General features: G+C 44.8%; 1 protein-coding gene across 1 annotated transcript in view; it reads right to left on the bottom strand.

Moving 5' to 3' along the window:
* Positions 1 to 19: 19 nt before the first annotated feature.
* The window catches only part of DCC (DCC netrin 1 receptor), a gene marked incomplete at its 5' end in the record, with an annotated part of 230,009 nt that continues 213,079 nt past the window's right edge, over positions 20 to 16,949 (bottom strand). Inside the window, 3 exons of the mRNA XM_014939750.1 lie at positions 20 to 4,569; positions 6,400 to 6,542; positions 16,609 to 16,821. Of these exons, the coding sequence (XP_014795236.1) occupies positions 4,480 to 4,569; positions 6,400 to 6,542; positions 16,609 to 16,821 (446 nt within the window). The remainder of the gene's footprint in view (positions 4,570 to 6,399; positions 6,543 to 16,608; positions 16,822 to 16,949) is intronic.

Raw genomic sequence — 16,949 nt, 5'->3', positions numbered from 1 at the left:
TCCCCCACCAACCCCTCCCCAAAACCACCCCGGTCCCCAACAAGGCGGCGATTCGCCGACGTGGGAGTCGCCGAGGTTCTATGTTACAAGAATAAAAAGAGCATCGTCCCTTCTCCTCCCGGGGCTGATTCCTCACCCCAGGAATTCCACGGAGAGCACACAGTGAAGCAGGATGGTCCCCGGGGGGGGTAGAGGGGGGCCCTCCAGCCACCCCGAGCCCCAGGATGAGGATGCGTTCAAATGCCTCTCGCTGAGAACGTTAAAAAAACCAAAAAACCACCAAAGAAACCCCAAAAAACCAGGTCATGGAGCCTCCGAGAAGCCAGCTCGACACCAGACAGGACACTGAGCAGCCAAGGGGGACGTGGGGAAATGAAGCCAACAGGAAAAACAATCTTGGATCATCTACGAAGCCATGATTTTTTGGGAAGAACTCCACTTTTTCCATCCATCTCAGACGTGTTGCAGATTCGCCGCCTTCTCTTCCCACCAGCCTTTCCTTTTCCAACTATTTTGGATTTTCTGAGCTCCTCGGTGACATCCCAGCTCTCCCCTGGTGTCACCATGGGGATGGCTGAAGGTGGTCCATGCGGGTTGCCGGTAGCCTGTGGGAGCATCTTGGGTGTGGATTCAGCCTTAGGTAGCAGGTAGGAAGGTGTCCTGGAGGACCCTTGATGAGCTACAGCAGGAATTACACCATCCGCTCCCACTTTAGAAGAAGCCTGATACTTCCCAAGGGCTGGAAGGACCCCGAGGTGGCCTCAACCGTTACCTCAGCACCATCCTTCCAGGTGGGAACCAGCCCTGCCATCACCTTGCCTGGAGTTCTCCGGGTTGTGCTGCTGTGTTTTGGGAGAAGATGCCAGAGCGAGTGAGCATGGACCACAAACATGGCCAGAAGCTCTGGAGAAACACTTGAAAAATTAATTTCAGCTGGAGAAATGTCAAGGAGGGACTCAAGCCCAATGCACAGCATCCCACCTAAGCTGGTTTTTAAGGAGGTGGCTGAGGACAGAGGTTGGTGAAAAGATGCTCCTTTAAAAAAGTACTGAAGTTGCTAAAAGATGAGGCTCGAGGAGTGTGGATGCAAAAAACGGCCACTTTGAGGCAGAATCTTACAGCAACATCCAACACACCATGTCCCAAGCCACATGGGACCCCATTGCTACCAGTGCAAAGTGGCCAGAGCACATTGGGATGGTCATTGCTGGTGGCTGCGTGACGTGGGGAGGGCAAGGAGAAACCTTTGAGGCATTTCCAAACCTGCTGGGGAAACCTGGAGAAGTCAATCCTGCTCGGAGCTACATGACTATGGTTGTGCTTCTCCAGTTTCTGGCTGCCTCTTCGTTGGGAATCACCAGTTCCCAAAGAAGGGGGTGGACAAACAGCCAGACCAGTACAGGGGATATCATGGAATCATGGAATGGTTTGGGTTGGAAGGGGACCTTTCAGATCATCGAGTCCAACCGTCAACCCAACACTGATAAAACCACCACTAAGCCATGTCCCACGCGATGGTCCTCACTCCCTGAGAAGTGCCACCACAAACCCTAGGGCAAAATTTTGGCAGTAGAGATCTCCAGCCCTAAATTGTGAGGTTATCAAGATCACAGGCAAAGAGAACAAGCAGATCATCCACCCTCTTTCAAGAATTAAAGAGTTTCTCCAAGTGATTGAACCTTCTCCCAAGTGACTGAACCTTCTCCCCAGATGGGAACATCTAAGCAGTCCACAAAGATCATAGAATCATTCAGGTTGGAAGAGACCCTTGGCATCATCGAGTCCAACCATCTACCCTACTCTACAAAGTCCTCCCCTACACCATGTCCCTCAGTACCCCATCTAAACGGCCCTTAAACACGTCCAGGGATGGTGACTCAAGATGTTGAGCTAAGGAGCCCTCAGCCTTTTGACCCGTGGATATTGCTCCATTTTTAGGTCTTCAAGCAGAAAAAAAGGGGGGGGGGAGGAAAAAAATATATATTTTTTTGGCTCTGGTGGTTTTTTCCATCTGTTTAGGGCAGCCCTCAGCTAAAGATCTTCCATGGTACCAGCAACCTTCACAAGCCCAGGTTTCTCATCCCATTTTTCTGGTGGTAGCCACGGGCTACAAATATTCCAGCAGTTAAAAAATTCATCAAAATCCAAAGGAATTCTCCTGGCCAAGCTCAATGCAAATAAATAGAGCGTCAGCAAAATGTGACGGGGAAGATTTATGCTAAAAAAAAATAATCTCGTTTGAGTTTTGCAAGTCAGGCAGTTCACACGTAAAGTGAAATTTGAAAAGCGATGCCTGCTTACTAATTAATTAGGAATTACACTAAAATCGCCCCCAAACGAAGGTTGGGAACGTCTCCAAGGCTCCTTAGGGCAACGACACCCAAATTTAGTAGCTCAGGGGAGGTGAAGGAAAAATTAAAAAAAAAAAAACAACCCCAAAACCTCGGTGTTTAAAGGGAATAATTGAGTTTTTTAACTGGCCCTGGGGGCAGCTCCTGTTCCCAGCTCTCCTGCTGCAAATCCAGGGGAAGGAGATATTTCATCCCCGATAAAACCAGAGACAGGTTTGACCTTCTGTTCCTCTTTCGACAATGTCAGAGCTGCGCTGAGCCTTTATTTTTCGAGGAAAAAAAATAAAAGGAGGTGGTGATTTTATGATTTTATAGGGTCTAACAGCTGAGCTGGCTTTTCATGGGGAAAGATTTGTGCGTTTTATTTTAAGTAGAGGGTTTGGGTTACAAATCTCTCAGAACTGTGATGCTAACTGGGAAGCTCAGCCTTCCACGCAGCCCTGATTTCCCCCGCCCCTCCTGAGCAGTATTTCATTAAAAGACTTGAGTAAATTGAATAACAAGGCATTTTTAAAGGGGCATTTTCACAAACACACTGGAGTTCCTAATGAAGCATTTGAATCCTTCCTTGACATCTGATTTCCTTTCCAGCCGTAGGAAATAATCTGAATTATTACTTCTGTTGCGGTGCCATTTTACTCAAAATATTTTATTCGGAGATTCACATATAATTACCCACCTAATAAAAGGAGCTATTAGGTTGTAAAGATCCTATCCTTTCCATGCTCTTTTAAAATTATGACCCACTCAAGCTTGAAATCAAAGGCAAGAGCTGAATGGAATAATTCATCTGAAACTCTCTCATTGGGTTTTGCAGCCTCCTAACTGATAAATATGCAAATGAGCTGCCTTTTGGTGATTCAGCTGCATAAACAGGGATTAACGCTGGATGCAGCTTGAAATTTAGCAAATTTAGGCTATTCAACCAGTTTTGGTTGTCGATAAACACCGTAACGCCCAGCTGAAGCTCCAGGACAAGGAGAGGGAATCCCTAAAGATGGATGGTTCAGGGTGTCCTACTTCTCTCCGTGCTCCTTGCTCCCTCCTCCCATGGAATACTGCCCATCCCAAGCAGGAATTATTAAGGAAAAGCCCCTCCTAATTAATTTAGGGGTTCTTCACTCCGTGGTTCCTCTCCAAGGCTTGTTGAGCCTGTTGCCCATCCTCATCCTCTGCCCATCCTCATCCCAGGTGGAGGGGTCCTCCATCCCCAGGGGGAAACTTCAGCTCCGTTTCTCTCTCCGGTGGCCCCGGTGTCATCGTAGGGTGGTCCCTCACAAAGGCCACCCCTGTTTGATGCCAGGTTTAAGCACGGAATGACGGCGTGTCGGAGAAAATTGCATATTACCTCCTCCTTTTCCAAGTGGGCCACCAATGTGGACCTTTTTTTTTGTGTTCTTCTCTTTTTTTCTGACATTCCTGGGTTCTCTGTTTGCCACATGTAAAACATTAACGACGGGAGGATTTGCTAAAATGGTGGAATTCAACAGCAACCAGCTCGTGTCCCCCCCATTCCCCCGACTTCGAAGAGATGAGCCATGGAGACAACCAAAGAAATTAGTGATTTGTCCCTTTTGTGCTGTTTGGGGAGAACTTCCAGATTTTTGGTGGTGGTGGTGATGATTCCCTACGGGTTTTTTCACAGTCAGGAATTGCCTATTTTTTAAAGAAAAACAAAACCCAAACGAGTGACCTACGGCGCCGTCTCGTTAACGGTGTGGGCTAGGTTTCAAAAACAGACTTGCATGAGGTAAAGACTAGACCTAGACAAAGAGCTACCAACCTCTACGGAGTAAAACATGAGTTAGTCAGGAACAACTCGAGCTCTACGAAGACTAATAGATCAACATGAGCAAGCTGGTGGCCTTGGCTATGACATCGTGGTGATGTCACCGCGCCTTGCCACCCTTCCATCGCTTGAGACGCCAGGTCTACACTTCCGGCACGTTTCCATCCATATTCTTTCCTTTTTTTTCTTCATTTTATCATTCCTTTTAGAACTTTGCAGGCGTTTTCCTTGCGCGTACCGGCGAGGAGATGATTTGATGGGGTGGTGGACGTGGGTGGTAGGCGTGAAATCCTGGTTTGCTGCAATGCTCCGGGATAATTATCGCTTCATCAAGAGCTGTTAGAAGGCTGAGCCTGTGATAGCGTTGAGTTGCTTCATTAGCCCCTCCAAACTGGCCATCTGTTCGCTCAGATCATCCTGCTCGTAAACCTGCAAGTGAACAAACACGCATGGATCAGCGGGATGGGAAGCCAACCCCCCCCTACACAGAGCCCAGGACATGGCAGGGACATCCTGGGGTCCCCTACTGGGACACCTTCCCTGCATGGTCCTCAGGGACCTGGGGCCTTCAAGGATGGACCGACGCTTAGAAGCTGGGTAACTCCAGGCTCAACACATGAGCTGGAAAACAGCAATTAGTTGAACTTTTCAGCCCTTGCTGGTGGTTGGGAATTACCACCATCACCTTTAGTGGGTTGAGAGGAGGCCACAAAGATGCTAGGAGGGCTCCTCTGCTGTGAGGACAGGTTGAGAGAGTTGGGGGTGTCCAGCCTGGAGAAAAGAAGGCTCCAGGGAGACCATAGAGCCTCTTCCAGTCCCTAAAGGGGCTCCAGGAAAGCTGGGGAGGGACTCTGGATCAGGGAGGGGAGCCATAGGATGAAGGGGAAGGGTTTGACACTGAAAGAGGGGAGATTGAGATGAGATGTGGGGAAGAACTTGTTTGGTGTGAGGGTGGTGAGAGCCTGGCCCAGGTTGCCCCAAGAAGCTGTGGCTGCCCCATCCCTGGAGGGGTTCAAGGGCAGGTTGGAGGGGGCTTGGAGCAACCTGGTCTGGTGGGAGGTGTCCAGGGGTGGAAATGGATGGTCCTTAAGGTCCCTTCCAACCTAGACAATTCTATGATTCTATGTCCAGGTTGAAAGGGACCTTTCAGATCATCGAGTCCAACCATCAACCCAACACGGCCAAGTCTACCATGTCCATGTGGACTAACCCATGTCCCTCAGCACCACACCTGCCTTTTACCCAGTACAAGTTCTGAAAGTGCTGCAGAAGCCCTGCAGTCCCCAAGGTGGGATGGAAAAGGCACCTTCAAAGAACACCTGCGGAGCAAACTTGAAAAAATATTCCCCAATTTTAACCTTTCTCTCCAAATTCTGACCACCTGAAGAGCTTGCTGCCTGTATCTCCCCTCATACTTGATCCACAAATCTCTCCTGGGAGCTAAATCCTGCTGCTCTGATAAAATATGGTACTGAGAGCTGAAATCACACTTTGTGTTATCCTATGTCCCATGTTTAATTACTCCTAATGCCACTAATTTTACCATGGAGGGCATTTTCCTTCCTGTTCCCATTCCAGTAGGAGATTCCATGTCTCTTCCATCATCTTGGATCCCCCTTTCCCAACAAAATGTGAGAATCCTTCTTGCCACTCTACGTAGAAGTGTATTTTTATGCTGTTCTAACGACAAATCTTTTGTCTCTCCCTTTAGCCAAGCTGAAGGCACAAAAGGATTCTCTAAAGATGTTGGACAAACCGCTGCTATTTTTGCCTCGTGAAAAATTCTCTCATGCAGGTAGATGAAAAGAGGTGATATACAACACGTATTTAATGTTATTTATCTTTTTCCTTATTCCTTTTCTTTTGCACTGTTTCATCTTCTGGCTCAGGCGAGACCCTTCTCTAAGAGAGCCTTAATAGGAGTGAAAAGATTATTCTAATTTCTCCACCCCTTCGCTTATCTGCTGCTTCAATGTTATTTTTCTCACCATTATCTGCTATTACTATATACTCATTTTTCCTGCCAAAATTATTTTCTGCCCTTATCGCTCCTCTCCCCCCCTCCTTCTCTCCTCCTGGTATCTCGGGGCGCTCGGGAGAGGCTGAGAGAATTGTCCCTTGGATAATATTCACGGAGAATAATCAAAGCTCTCGCTTCTTCTCCTCTATCACACACCCCAAAGTCCATGAAAGTCAACAGCAGAGTTTTAGTGGTTGCCAGAACTTTTTAGGAGCCTTTTTTTTAAAGAAGGGTCTTACGTTGGTGGCGTCCTCCGTCTGCTTGTGGCCTTCTTCCGCGACCTCCGGGGCCGTGGGGACCGAGACGGGCAGCAGAGGTGACCTGGCTTTCCCCGCCAAGCCAAGGGATGCCGTTTTCACCTGAGCCTTGGGGAGGTTGGGCCCTGGAAGGAGAAATAAAAAAAAAAAAATCACCTTGAGAAGCTAGAGGAAGAAAAATGGAGATTATAGTGAAATTTGGGGATGGTAGGTAGAGCACAGCTGGTTTTGATTGGGTGTGATTTGAGTTGTGAACTCACAGTCCCCTTCCCAGACACTGGTTCTTCCTGGAGGAGCATCAGAACTTCTAAAAAACCTTCTAAACACGTTCTAAAAACCCTTAAATTATATCTCACGGGCTTCGTTCCCCAAGGAGGACTCGTAGCCGCAGCAGGTTTGCAATTTACTGTTGATGGTACTTCTTGATGGAGCACGTTCTTTGGCAAAACCCAAAAGTTTTCACAGAGAAACGTAAATTTTCCTGGGGAAAGAAACCACACCCAAACCAGGTATTCCAAGAAGATAAGGAAAACCTGGACTCCGTGGCCCCTGCCTGGCAGGAGACTCTCAGTTTGGTTGTTTTTGAGGGAGAAAGCGAGACCAAAGAGCAGAGAGCATTGGCCAAGTTGGGGGAATGCAGTTCATTTTCATCATTCTCCTCTATTTTAATTCCCAACTCCCTCAAGCTGAAAGCAGCCCTCAGATGGGTCACTGAACAAGCTGAAATAAATATTGTATTTCATTTTTTCTCCCCCCAAAATAAGTTTTTGTGGAGTTTTCCTGCCAGCTTGGAATGAGTTAAAAAAAAATCAAAATATATTAATTTTTTCAACAGAAAGAGATTCCTCTCTTTAAGCAGCTCTGCTGAAATGTTGTACTTCATTTAATTCCGTTTTCCAGTACTTCAAATAATTGTGTTTACGTTTTTAATTAATTTAAGGCAAGGAAAACACGACGGAGCAGAAGAGAGAACAAAATCTCTCCCAAAAACCAGTCGCCAACAGCCTGGTCATTAAAAGTAAGTTCCAGTTGAGACCTACAACATGGGGTTGGGGAGGGAGGGACTCCCCAACACCCTTTAAGGCTGAGAATTGCAGATAAAGCTCAATAGGAGCTAAAATAGATCACCAATGAGATATTCTCACTCTTCCAGCTCCAGTTTAATAGCTGGAAGTCTTCTTCAATAGCCTTCAAGCTTCCCTGTATCTCAGAGCAAGAGCAGAAGATACAGTTGGCCCCACTGATTGAATCTTCTCCGAGCCCAACATTCAAATCAGGCTATTAAAATAGGAAAGTTGTTTTTTTTTCCACTTCCATCCCTTAATAATAATAATAAAAAGCTTATTTCCAAAGTAGGAGGGGAGGAATATGCACACACTGATGCTCCACGCGTGCCCCCAGCTGTTACACGCTGAGAAATGCCCAGCTCTAATAAATGAAGGTGGCAGCAATGGGGGAAAATTCACTCCAAGCTAAAATTAACTCCAATCATTTTTTTTTTCCCCCAGTTTGAAAACACCGGCGGCGCCCAGCAAAGAAGAAAAACCCATCTGTGGCCCCCTTTTCTTCGACTTTTATCCCATTCCTGTCCCAGGGAATCTGGATTGAGTCCTGGGATAGCACCGTGACGGGAAGAATATATAGTAAGAACATAAAATAAGAGAGATCCACCATGGAAAATTGCATCCAGGCTGTTTCTAATGGACCCAAATAAGGTATTTAATTTTTTTTTAATACAATTGACTTCATCTTGTTTGATTTTCCTGGGCTGGTGGAGAAGTAAATACTTGCTGTGGTGGTGAGGAGCTGGTGTGACGCGCAGAGTAAGTTGGCTCTTGTAATCCTCCAAATCCAGCAGTAAAAATCATGCTTCTCAGATGTAACTCGTTAATTGCGGTAATTGGACTTAAAGATTCCCCCTTTTTCTGCACAAAAGACAGATGTTGCCTCCTGGATGTTGTTAATGAGAAGCCCTAACGATGTCGAGCGAGTTCAGTTTGTGCATCTTTTCGCCCTTTGGCTCACGGAAGCAACAGGCAACTCGTTAATCGTAACGAGAACTCTAACGAAGCTGCGTGTTCCAAGTTCTTCTGCAACTTCAACAGCAGCCACCGTTTACCAAGGCATCACCTGTAACACCTAATTAGTACGAGAGTTGAGTCCTCTTCCCTCAAAGGACATTAAAAAGACCAAGGAGGATCCCGGACGCAGAAGGCTGACGTGCAAAGTAAACTAATTTATGCAAATGAGTAGCTAATTAAATTAAAATCACTTTGGTTTCTAATGGTTTCCATCTCAGCGGGAGGCTCACCAGTGAAGAAGAGGAAACCTTGGCTCTGAGGCAGCAAGAGGCAGAAGATGACAATACTGGTCAGGTGTGACTGAGCAGCCCCAGCATGGATTCACTCTTTAGAAGTCTCATTTTCTCAGTAGGGTAATTAAGCACTTCCCTGACTCATTAGTTAAATAACATATGGCTACCAGGTGCAAATCCCAACTACCAGGGCCTCTCTGAGGCCCACACCAACCGAGCTTGCTGGAGGACCATCCTTGGTGCTTCAAGGAGCACCACACATCAGGCCATTACCTCATCGTGATGGACACCAAGCCAAACCAGTAGAGCATCCATCCTGGTGACAGCAGTAATTGGGGAAGGTTACTTGGTGTCATTTTATTTGGAGATATGTGAAATAGGACTTGAGGTGATGTACTCACCCAGGTGAGAAGAACTCAGGAGACCTGGGCTCCAGACCTTCAGCCCGGAGAAAAGAAGACTGAGAGGGGACCTCATCAATGCTGAGCAATATCTAAACGGTGGGTGGCAAGAGGATGGGGCCAGACTCTTCTCAGTGGTGCCCGGTGAAATGGGCACAAACTTGACCATAAGAAGTTCCACCTCAACACGAGGAGGAACTTCTTTTGTGTGAGGGTGGCAGAGCCCTGGCAGAGGCTGCCCAGAGAGGTGGTGGAGTCTCCTTCTCTGGAGACATTCCAACCCCACCTGGACATGGTCCTGTGGGACCTGTTCTGGGTGGCCCTGCTTTGGCAGGGACTTGGCCTAGATGATCTCCAGAGGTCCCTTCCAACCCCATGTGATCTATTTGCTGGAAATTCCATGTGGGATAAATAAGCGTTAGGGCAAAAGCAACTCGTTGGCTGGAGCATCTCGATGGTAACAAACACAACCCCAAATTAATATGGAGAAATTGTATGGAGTTTTGTTTCTCTCCTTATGAAATATAGGAAGATAAATGGCCCCCATTAAATCTTTCCATGGATGCAGAGTATAATTATTAGTACACAATTTAACGATCTGACTGCTGCCTTGTATCGCAATAGATTGTTTATATCTAAAGGGAATCACTTCATTTATCCAGACAAGCACCTAAATCCACACTTCACTTTACACAATTTTAACGAGACAACTCCTGGGCCTCAAGTGTTAATTAGACTCCACTGGACAGGTAAAAAGCTTATAAAATAAAAGAATAAATTTCACCTGAACCTGGGAGTTACTAGTGCAAAAAGCTACGATTTTAGAAGAAAAGGTTCAAGAATGAATCATTCCCATGTTTTTAGTGAATTTACAGACCTTGCTAACTGCAGACTATTATAAAGAGAAGTCCACAATCACATTTAGACTCATCATTAAAATCAGAAAAAACCACTCTACTCCAGAGAGATTTTTATACCCTATTAACAAAAGAGTTCAAATTCAATGACGAGTTCAAATTAGAAGCAATAGATTTTCATTTGGGTTATATTGGCACTGGGATTTTTTTTTCCTGTGAATGGTAAACTTACAAACCAACAACAACAAAAAAGGACCCAGAATTTGGTTCTATAACTAATTAATTAGAGCTAATTGATTGTTCAGAATAAATACGCTAGCAAATTAACTCCCCACTTTGCACGAGAGGGGATTAAACGCTCTAAAAAACGGAGAGCAATTAAATGCAGAAATGTAGCACCAGAGAGTTCTAAGGTCACGGCTCCAAAATTTGCCTAATTTGCAGGTAAAAGTTTTATTCTGGGAATTCCCACCTCTGAAACCTCCAGCTGAGATCTGATCTTCAAGATGCTGGTGTGACTCCTCCCAGGAGCAGTCTATTTGCAGCAGGATTGACAAATTCTTTCTTTATTCACTTTTATAAGGATCACTGCAATTTCAGCATCTACTGAAGCCCCAAACCCTGGCAATTTGAGATTATTATGGTCCAGGATTCACTGCTTAATACCAATATAGCCTTTTTTTTTTCCCCTCTTGATTTCATCCCTTATTTATTTGACCACTAGCTCATGGTTTTAATGCTGGCTTTGCAAACCTCCGCTCTTATCTTGTTTTTCTGGTTCTTTTCTTACAAATAGCTATAGAAAAAAATAAAATATATATATATAAAAGCAGCAAGAAGAACCTCCTCAGGGAGCTCATTTTCTTATCAGGCTTTCTTACCCCATTTGGTAATGAAAATAGCATGGATGTAGGAAGGATTTGTACTGATGTCCAGGCAATACCCTGCTTTTTACACAGGGATGTTCACCGCTGAGATTTCTTCACCTCCCTCCCCAAACATTGAAAATACATCATTTTTATTTTTCCAAAGAAAATATGAAATAAACCTGGAGCAGTTTCAACCCCTTCCCCTGAGCTCCCAGCCCGTCGGCAGGTCGGGGCATCGCCTCCAGCTCAGCAGGAGGAAGGAAAATGGAGCTCAATTTTGCTGTACAATAAAGCAAGTTTGTAGCTCTGGGGTATCACCCAATGATTCCAGGAAGAGGCAGAAGATGACGATTTGGATTTCCAACTACCCTTTTTTTTTTTTGGTAGAGTAGCAATAGAAAAAAAAAATAGCATTTTTACAATCTCACAAAAAGATACAGGAGCCTAAAAAAAGCTGAAGTTTTAGAACTGTGACACAATATAAACCCCACCACTTCACAGGCAGTATTTTTTTTGATCACCCCACTCTTGCTTCTGCAGAAAGAAAAATGACCTCCTAATTCAGGTTCATTTAAAGTGCAGCTGATCATCAAGACCTAAAAGGAATTTTCATTTGCGAGGGGGAAAAAAAAAAAAAAAAAAGAAAAAAAATACCTCTCCTGTCCATTTGTGCAATTTATGTCAGATCTATAATGCAATAAGCTCAACATCAAACATTTTCTATTTAACCTGAAAGGGGACTAAGTCAAATCACTTACAGTCTGTGTGTATGATTTGCAAACAGGAGCCAGAGCAGCCACGGAGGGGACTGGAAATACCTTGGAGTCATTCTCAACACCTTCAGAATAAGGATTAGGAACCTCCAGTGCTCCATCACAAAGCAGGGATGAAAAAGGTGAGATCTTCCATAAATATCAACAGGCTTAATGTGAAGGGTTCAGATTTACTGGGCTCAAGCACAAAAAAAAATATAAGGAGGGGGCAAAAAAAAAAAGAAAAATGGCAGATTTTAGCTCTGATGTCATGACCCAAACCCAGGAAGCACAGCCTTTTAAATATTTATCCACATCCTCATGGCAAAATCCTCCCCAACTGAATGATGACCTCTCTATGTCTTTTTTATGAACCACACGATGAAGTTGAACAGCTAATTATAACGCCACCACAGAGATATACGGCCAGGATCAAATATTAGAGGAGACCCCTCCTTTAGCATCAGGTCAATCAAAGCTGAGATAAAACTCATCTATTCTCTGGGCCAAGTCCAAGAATTAATTCTGATACTAATAGTGTGTGAGGGCCAGCGTTAGGCATTGGCTGCAGGGCTATAATTTAAATAAACAAATATATATGTAGAGCTTCGGCGTGTGGTTGGCTGGAGGGGTGGCTGAGGACCAGAGGACACCCCCTCCCTGGCATTTCCACCTGAGGAGATAGAAAACTCATGGGGCTGGAAGGGGGAGAACCTGCAAACCAGCAATGATTGGGATTTTGGGGGAAATCTCCCCTGAACTTCAGATTCTTGCTTTTTTAAAGTCTTTGCTGGAAAGTTCTGGCTCAATCTTTGCAGTTCTCTGCTGGTTTTCTCCCCTTCCAAATTCCAGAAGATTGTTCAATGAGTCGTGTATTGTCTGGAGGGATGAGACACCTGATAGACATGCTTTTAAAAACCAGGACAGCAAAGCAAAGGGTTGTTTAATTGGTTTAAGTGGTGACGAGTCCGTTACTTACTGCCCTATTACTTTATTACACGCGACATGTCGAAAATGCCTTAGGTCTAAGGAAAATGTAATGAAAAATTAATTAATTCTATCTATCAGGTTAAGGAAACAGATACTCCAACTTGGGAATTTGCTAAGAGCCTTTTAAACCTGAGATGTCCCCGAGTGGGGTATAATTAGCAGATGTGGTCCATAAGACTGGGGTCTCTTTGCTCTGCCAGCGGGGACGAGGGACGAGTGACTGCAGGGACACCTCAGTCCTCTTCTCTAGGAGGTTTTCTTCAAATAGACAAATAAATCATGGGTTTTGTAAAGTCACAAAAATCTCCAAAATATCCCTTTGGTGGGCATCTGACTGTGGCTGAAATATCATGCTCATGGATAGTATGAAATACTCAGAAGAAAAAAAAAAAAAAAAAAAGAAAAAAAATACCTCTCCTGTCCATTTGTGCAATTTATGTCAGATCTATAATGCAATAAGCTCAACATCAAACATTTTCTATTTAACCTGAAAGGGGACTAAGTCAAATCACTTACAGTCTGTGTGTATGATTTGCAAACAGGAGCCAGAGCAGCCACGGAGGGGACTGGAAATACCTTGGAGTCATTCTCAACACCTTCAGAATAAGGATTAGGAACCTCCAGTGCTCCATCACAAAGCAGGGATGAAAAAGGTGAGATCTTCCATAAATATCAACAGGCTTAATGTGAAGGGTTCAGATTTACTGGGCTCAAGCACAAAAAAAAATATAAGGAGGGGGCAAAAAAAAAAAGAAAAATGGCAGATTTTAGCTCTGATGTCATGACCCAAACCCAGGAAGCACAGCCTTTTAAATATTTATCCACATCCTCATGGCAAAATCCTCCCCAACTGAATGATGACCTCTCTATGTCTTTTTTATGAACCACACGATGAAGTTGAACAGCTAATTATAACGCCACCACAGAGATATACGGCCAGGATCAAATATTAGAGGAGACCCCTCCTTTAGCATCAGGTCAATCAAAGCTGAGATAAAACTCATCTATTCTCTGGGCCAAGTCCAAGAATTAATTCTGATACTAATAGTGTGTGAGGGCCAGCGTTAGGCATTGGCTGCAGGGCTATAATTTAAATAAACAAATATATATGTAGAGCTTCGGCGTGTGGTTGGCTGGAGGGGTGGCTGAGGACCAGAGGACACCCCCTCCCTGGCATTTCCACCTGAGGAGATAGAAAACTCATGGGGCTGGAAGGGGGAGAACCTGCAAACCAGCAATGATTGGGATTTTGGGGGAAATCTCCCCTGAACTTCAGATTCTTGCTTTTTTAAAGTCTTTGCTGGAAAGTTCTGGCTCAATCTTTGCAGTTCTCTGCTGGTTTTCTCCCCTTCCAAATTCCAGAAGATTGTTCAATGAGTCGTGTATTGTCTGGAGGGATGAGACACCTGATAGACATGCTTTTAAAAACCAGGACAGCAAAGCAAAGGGTTGTTTAATTGGTTTAAGTGGTGACGAGTCCGTTACTTACTGCCCTATTACTTTATTACACGCGACATGTCGAAAATGCCTTAGGTCTAAGGAAAATGTAATGAAAAATTAATTAATTCTATCTATCAGGTTAAGGAAACAGATACTCCAACTTGGGAATTTGCTAAGAGCCTTTTAAACCTGAGATGTCCCCGAGTGGGGTATAATTAGCAGATGTGGTCCATAAGACTGGGGTCTCTTTGCTCTGCCAGCGGGGACGAGGGACGAGTGACTGCAGGGACACCTCAGTCCTCTTCTCTAGGAGGTTTTCTTCAAATAGACAAATAAATCATGGGTTTTGTAAAGTCACAAAAATCTCCAAAATATCCCTTTGGTGGGCATCTGACTGTGGCTGAAATATCATGCTCATGGATAGTATGAAATACTCAGAATTTCTAGTGAAATGAAGCATCCTTTCTTGTTATCTTTTTTTCAATGCTTTCCCTCTCCCCCTTTTAAGTGAAAACAAGAAAAATTTGGGTTCCAGGAGTGGGTACTGAAAGAGCAGCCCAGTTTATGTACACGACCAGGATGTGCCCAGTTAACATTTAGAGAGGAAACCTTTCTACAAGAACTTGGTAAAGGAGACACCATCCGTCTGGCTAATGACTCCGAGGACAAGTACATTGAGAAAAGCCAGAGAAACAACACAGGGAGAGAAACAAATAGCCCCCAAGAGCAGGAAATAGCCAGAGGGGGATCAGAAATGAAGTTATACACAATTCTATCACGTAAAAAAATGTGGTTTCAGTAGATCAGTGAACACAACAGTTTGGGTGCCATACATAACCCAACAACTTGCTTTCATCTCTGTGACCAGAGTCCAGAAAAACAGGGGTTTTTTATATCGTTTTCCCATTTGCTTTATTTATTTCCAGTGCTTTATGGCAGATTAGCACCATAAACTTTCAATTCCTAGCTTTGCCTAAAAAAAAAAGCCCCACACACCGCTTGTAGGCAACGTTCCATCTGCCTACATAAGATTATTTACCCAAAAAAAAGGGCAATTTTAATTTTTCAGGCTGACGGGAAGATGAGTACCACGCCTCAGCTTCCTCCCTCTTTACCTCAACCCCCAATTAGCATGGTTAAAATGGAAACTTTGATTGACTTAGGGGAATAAATAATCCTTTGGAGGGAAGCAGGGTTGAGTTACTCACTAACCAAAGTGAGAGGAGGAGAATTGCATCCCCACAAAGCCAACCCCGGCGCTACATAAAGATGAATGGACTCTGTTATATATAAAAAATAATTCAGCTGCTCTATTTGGCCAAAGCATTTCTCCAACAAATAAGGATTTATCTACTTGTGTCTGCTGTCAGAAAGTGGATTACTTGCTGATGGATGGCAGGTGCTTCCAGTAAAAAAATAGCAGAGCTGTTTTGGTAGCAAACCCCGACCGAACGTACGCCGTCCGGAGAGAAAGCGATGCTGGGGGAGCAGCACTGGAAAAGAAAAGAGCTGAAATCTCTGAAATTGTCTGAGCCAAACTGGAGATTATCCGAGCTCAAGGAGCAGGGCAAACAGTTCCAACCAGTCTGCAAACTCTTGGGTTTTAATCCTTAATAGCTCCGGCGGTGAGGCTTACCGAGGCAAAGAGCATTATTACATATAAATTATACCAGTTCATGTGAACAGCCAGTTTAACACCAGCCCAACTTGGCCAACGAGCGTTTCCCTACATTTAATCCAACCTTGAAACCAGCCCACGGCTTCATTCAACACCGACCCCACTCTACAGCCTTTTTTAATTGTGGTTTTTTTTTTTTTAAATAGTGATTTTCTCATTGTTCCTTGCGCTCTGGCTATTTAATTTTGAAGCAGGTTGCCCACTGGAGTGGACTGGGGGGTCATTTTTTTCCAGCCTATGCAAACAAGTCCTTTTATTAGGGACAAGGTGAGCCTGGAAACAAGTGTCAAGCATTTGGCACCGGGTTCAAGATGCCCCGGGGCAGCACTGGGGGAGACTGGAAACATTAATTTGGCGTCTCGTTTCATTCGTCGTCGTCACTTAACTCTTCATTTTCAAGTGACTGCCTTGTCCTGATTTTTAATTCAGGATTGTCAGAATGAGCTTATTAGATTATTAGCATAACATTCACAGAATCACAGAATCTTCTAGGTTGGAAGGGACCTTAAAGATCATCTTGTCCAACCGTCAACCTGACTGACAAAAATAGACACCCACACAACAAACAAGGAGCATCATCACTAACCCATACCTCCCAGCACTACATCAACCCGTCTTTTGAACACCTCCAGGGATGGGGCCTCAACCACCTCCCTGGGCAGCCCATTCCAATGGCTGAGAACCCTTTCAGTGAAAAAATTGTTCCTAATATCCAGCCTGAACCTACCCTTTCAATATAATTGTATATATTCATTTGCCATTCTGTTAGAGCTTATAGATATTAAAGGTAAGGGATGCTCTTGTGCTATTTTCTCACGAATGGAAAGGCAGTGATTTAAATGAGTGGTACAGGAGGATTTTAGGATTTTTTCCCCCCCCTTGGCTCTTACCTGTTTGGGACAGAAGTGGCGTGTAAGGGACTTTGGGTTCTATTGCACTCATGGGGGGAGGTAGCAGGGGGTTGGCGAAGCTGCGGAGCGGGTGCGTGGGGCGGACGCAGGCGGTGGGGATGGTTCTGCTGGGGGCGTCCTCGGTGGTGGAGTGCTCAGGTTGGGGCTGGGGGAGCATGGAAGGCTGCTGAGGTGCTGCTCCTTCATTTACCGCTGCAAGAAAATAAGCCAAAAAAAAAAACCCCAACAACTATTATTGATGTATTTTTTTATATCCCATTTCCTACTTTTACGGCCGTTCTCGGCAGAAGGGACAGCAATAGACTCCATCCCCCCCCCCC

This window comes from Calidris pugnax, unplaced genomic scaffold (genome assembly GCF_001431845.1).
Source record: "Calidris pugnax isolate Ruff unplaced genomic scaffold, ASM143184v1 scaffold79, whole genome shotgun sequence".
NCBI classification, from domain to species: Eukaryota; Metazoa; Chordata; class Aves; order Charadriiformes; family Scolopacidae; genus Calidris; species Calidris pugnax.
Note: the sequence above shows the minus strand (reverse complement) of the source record. Positions and strands in the feature narration are given on the sequence as shown.